Source organism: Hypanus sabinus, chromosome 10, assembly GCF_030144855.1.
Source record: "Hypanus sabinus isolate sHypSab1 chromosome 10, sHypSab1.hap1, whole genome shotgun sequence".
Classification (NCBI taxonomy): domain Eukaryota; kingdom Metazoa; phylum Chordata; class Chondrichthyes; order Myliobatiformes; family Dasyatidae; genus Hypanus; species Hypanus sabinus.
In genome coordinates this window covers 72,730,781-72,735,427 of record NC_082715.1, presented here as the reverse complement: position 1 = coordinate 72,735,427, position 4,647 = coordinate 72,730,781, and the positions used below count along the sequence as shown (strand labels likewise).

General features: G+C 41.1%; 1 protein-coding gene across 1 annotated transcript; it reads left to right on the top strand.

The window, feature by feature from the left end:
• The first annotated feature begins 856 nt into the window (after positions 1–856).
• LOC132400302 (large ribosomal subunit protein eL31-like) lies at positions 857–1,307 on the top strand. The gene has a single exon (XM_059981264.1). The coding sequence runs from the start codon at positions 887–889 to the stop codon at positions 1,262–1,264; it is 378 nt and encodes a 125-aa protein (XP_059837247.1). The 5' UTR covers positions 857–886; the 3' UTR covers positions 1,265–1,307.
• Positions 1,308–4,647: the final 3,340 nt, after the last annotated feature.

Here is a 4,647-nt window from a genome sequence, read left to right as displayed (position 1 = left end):
TAGGGGGTGTTAAAAGCAAGAGAGCATAAGTTTACAATCAGAGATGAAAGAGTTGAAAGGGCCATCACAGAATATAGAACCGTACAGCACAGGAACAGGTCTTTCAGCACGCAAAGTTGTGCCAAGCTATTTAAAAAGTAATCAGGGAGAGCTTCTTCATGCAAAGGGTGGAGTGTATTTGTAATGAGGTGCCATAAATGGTGATTAAGAGATACATTAGCAATGATGCAACAGTAGTATAGAAGGTGACACAGTAGTGTAGAGGGTGACACAGTAGTATAGAGGGTGATACAGCAGTGTAGAGTGTGATACAGTAGTGCAGTGTGACACAGTAGTGTAGAGTGTGATATAGTAATATAGAGGACGACACAGTAGTGTAGAGGGTGATACACTAGTGTAGAGGGTGATACAATAGTATAGAAGGTGACAGTAGTGTAGAGGGTGACACAGTAGTGTAGAGGGTGACACAGTAGTGTAGAGTGTGATACAGTAGTGTAGAGGGTGACACAGCAGTGTAGAGTGTGATACAGTAGTGTAGAGGGTGATACAGCAGTGTAGAGTGTGATACAGTAGTGCAGTGTGACACAGTAGTGTAGAGTGTGATATAGTAATATAGAGGATGACACAGTAGTGTAGAGGGTGATACAGTAGTGCAGAGTGTGACACAGTCGTGTAGAATGTGATACAGTAGTGAAGAGGGTGACACAGTAGTGTAAAGCATGATACAGTAGTGTAGAGCGTGACACAGTAGTGTAGTGTGTGACACAGTAGTGTAGAGTGTGACACCCTTCCTTTCCGACGTCTCCCCGGCAGGGTGAGTAGGAGCGCCTGAGCGCGGCCGGTGTTATCCGCGTCCATCGGCTTGAGGAAGCGCCTGCCGACCACGATGGCTCCGGCAAAAAAAGGTGGAGAGAAAAAGAAGGGCCGCTCTGTCATTAACGAGGTGGTTACCAGGGAATATACGATAAATGTGCACAAGCGTATCCACGGAATTGGCTTTAAGAGGCGAGCTCCACGAGCCATCAAGGAGATACGAAAATTTGCTGTGAAGGAGATGGGCACTCCTGATGTGTGTATTGACACTCGCCTAAACAAGGCTGTTTGGGCTAAAGGTGTGAGGAACGTTCCATACCGCATTCGTGTGCGTTTGTCTAGAAAACGTAATGAGGATGAGGATTCCCCCAACAAACTCTACACATTGGTGACCTATGTTCCTGTCACAACATTCAAAGGTTTACAGACAGTCAACGTTGATGAAAACTGATCACACGTGATTTAAAAAAATAAAACAGTAACTTGAAAAAAAAGTAGTGTAGAGCGTGACGCAGTAGTGTAGAGCGTGATGCAGTAGTGTAGAGCGTGACACAGTAGTGTAGAGCGTGACACAGTAGTGTAGAGCGTGACACAGTAGTGTAGAGTGTGTTACAGTAGTGTAGCGGTTAGTGCAGTGCTCTGCAATGCCAGCGATCACTGTTTCAGGTTTCAGGGTCAGTTTCTGGTGCTACCTGTAAGTAGTTTTAACATTCCCCATGTGACAGTGTAGGTTTCAAGTTCAAGTTGAAGATTTTTTGTTAGAATGGGGTTAGGGAGCTTTGCATGCCACAATCTCAGAAAGTGTAGACACTGCTGTGCCTTATTGACTAATGAGGAGGTGTTGTGGGTCCAGATTAGATTGTCCATTTTGTGCAGAGCAAAGAACTTTGTGCTCAGCACCCTCTCCATGGCAGAGCCACTGATGTGCAAAGTGATTGATCAGTATGTTACTGAAGTCCACAATTATCTCTTCTGTCTTGGTCACATTGAGATGCAGGTTGTTGCTTTTACACCATTGACAAGCCTCTCTGCCGCCTCTCTCTGCATGCCTCTGGGTGCTCTGGTTTCCTCTCACATTCGAAAGGCATACGGGTAGTGTTAGTGTGCTGTGAACGTGCTATGTTGGCACCGGAAGGATGGTGACGTGGGCTGCCCCAGTGCAATCCTTGAACATTATTGCTCGTTGATGCAAACATTGCAATTCACTGCATTTTTGCATGTTTCAGCGTATGACAAATTAAATCTAATCTCTAATCTTTAATCCTTAAAGCATTTAAAAACCATTCAGGAAAGTACATGGATATGAGAGGTTTATAGTGTTGTGGGCCAATTGTGGACAGATGGGGCTAGCTGGCTGGATAACACAGTCAGCATGGAGGAGTTGGGCTATAGGTCCTGTTTCCATGATGCATGATTCTAAATCACTTCCCATCTATCATGCACTTCAAAATCATAATTTTTCTGCCAAGGACCATATGACACAGGGGCACTCATACCTTACAGACAGGCAGGACGCACTGCTCACTTGACCAACTTCTAGAAGGGTATGTTCTATGTAACAAATTAATACTGCATTAGTATGCAAGAAGAGGAGAAAGTGTGAGTTATAGAACATGGACTATAAAATAGTACAGCATAGTACTGGCCTTTCAAACCATGGTGATGTGCCAGTCTTTGAACCTACTCTAAGATCAATCTAACCCTTCCCTTCCACAGAACCCTAGATTTTCCTTTCATCCATGTGCCCCTAAACACCTGACTTCTTTCGTTCTTTCTTTTGCCCTTCAGTCACTAGATGGTGCTCATTAGGATTCCTTACATGCAAACATACAATCTTTTCTCCTTGCAAATGTATGAACAAAGTTCACTGGGCACAATTGCTAGAGCTGCTGTATATAATAGGTTTTATATACAAGGTAAAATGAGACCTGCTGAGAAATATATCAGTGATTGCAATTAGAGGAGCGCGGATAAGTTAGACTGATTAGCAAATTTTGGTTTGTGTTGGATCCTGATAATTCAGAGATCCAAAGTTTCTTCAGAAGTCAAGAATGTGGCATAAAACTAATGGATGTTTTATTAAATGTCACAAGAATGAAAAACAACTGAGAGAACAAAGGAAAGACAAAGGAAAAAGTATTGGTGGCTGTCTCATATTCAGACTGGAGATAACAAAAATTTAATTGATAATGATTATCCTATAAAATAGCCAAAATCAAGTAGTGAGACATCTGCTATTGAAAAATAGTATGTCTCTAGAAAAATACAGAAGCAACTATGCCATAATTACTGGAAAATATGCTGAACAATTACATGTATATAGGTGATTATATAAAATACAAACAAGCATAGGAAAGTTACACTAAAAGAAAAATAACAATTATATTATTATTATACAAGTTACATTCACCAAATAGTAAGTCTGATCAACAACTCCACCCATTAATGTACCCCTCTACACCCCCCTACCACCTCTATTTTTATCATTTCTGGTCAGTCACCTTAAGTACATATATTCCTGAGCCTAGCATCACTTTATGGACAAACAATCAATCTACATAAATAAGCTATCTTATGTATTTATACTTATTGCATTTTTATTGTGCTACATCAGATCAAGAGTAACAATTAGTTTGTTCTGCTTTCTGCTTGTGTACTGGCGATTACATTTACCATTACATAATCTTGAATCCAACCTTTGAATGGTATTATAGTCTATCAATGACATAATCCGTGCTAATAACATTAAAGAAATCTTTTTAGCAGTTACTCCATTTGGGATTTTTCAGTTCAACATGGCACAAATAAATTATTAATTAAGGGTTCATTAGAATGTGAAATAAGACATTTACCATGACATATTGGGATGGGTGCTTGTGAAGTCTTGGTTTAGTGAGTAATACAAAATGCCATAAAAGAATCATTAAGGAAATGTAATAATAATCTTTCAGTAAAGAAAGGTTGCAGATTTCAATTAAATCATTTTTTTTCATTTTACTACAAATGATATGCTTGGGATGTTTGACTTTATGAAGTTTCACATTATTGTTCAAAGATGCTTTGGACAGTATGTTTCTGCGTTCTGCTGCAGAGAGCAGTGTAATACTCCCCATGATGTAATGGATGCTGTGGAAGCATTTTAAAAGTTTAACATACTGTCCCAGCAGCTCCACCTACACTGATTTGTTTACTTTCTCTTTTCCTGAAGCTGGCTTCAGGCACGAGGTACAGGAGCCTGAAGATCCACACCACAAAGTTTAACAACAACTTCTTTTGTGCGGCCTTTATTGGGCGGGCCAGACCCTCATGCCTTAGGGTTGCCTGTTGCAGCCAATAGGGAAGAAGATGCCAGAGCTGGCTGTGCGCATTGGATTCCATGCTGGGTGGAAGGCTAGCCTTCCAGCATTATCCATTAGAGGCTTGTCAATGGTGTAAAAGCAACAACCTGCATCTCAATGTGACCAAGACAGAAGAGATAATTGTGGACTTCAGTAACATACTGATCAATCACTTTGCACATCAGTGGCTCTGCCATGGAGAGGGTGCGGAACACAAAGTTCTTTGCTCTGCACAAAATAGACAATCTAATCTGGACCCAAAACACCTCCTCATTAGTCAATAAGGCACAGCAGTGTCTACACTTTCTGAGATTGTGGCATGCAAAGCTCCCTAGCCCATTCTAACAAAAAATCTTCAACTTGAACTTGAAACCTACACTGTCACATGGGGAATGTTAAAACTACTTACAGGTAGCACCAGAAACTGACCCTGAAACCTGAAACAGTGATCACTGGCATTGCAGAGCACTGCACTAACCGCTACACTACTGTAACA

Coding starts and splice junctions, on each gene's coding strand:
- LOC132400302 (XM_059981264.1), top strand. CDS start 887: ATGGCTCCGGCAAAAAAAGGTGGAGAGAAAAAGAAGGGCCGCTCTGTC.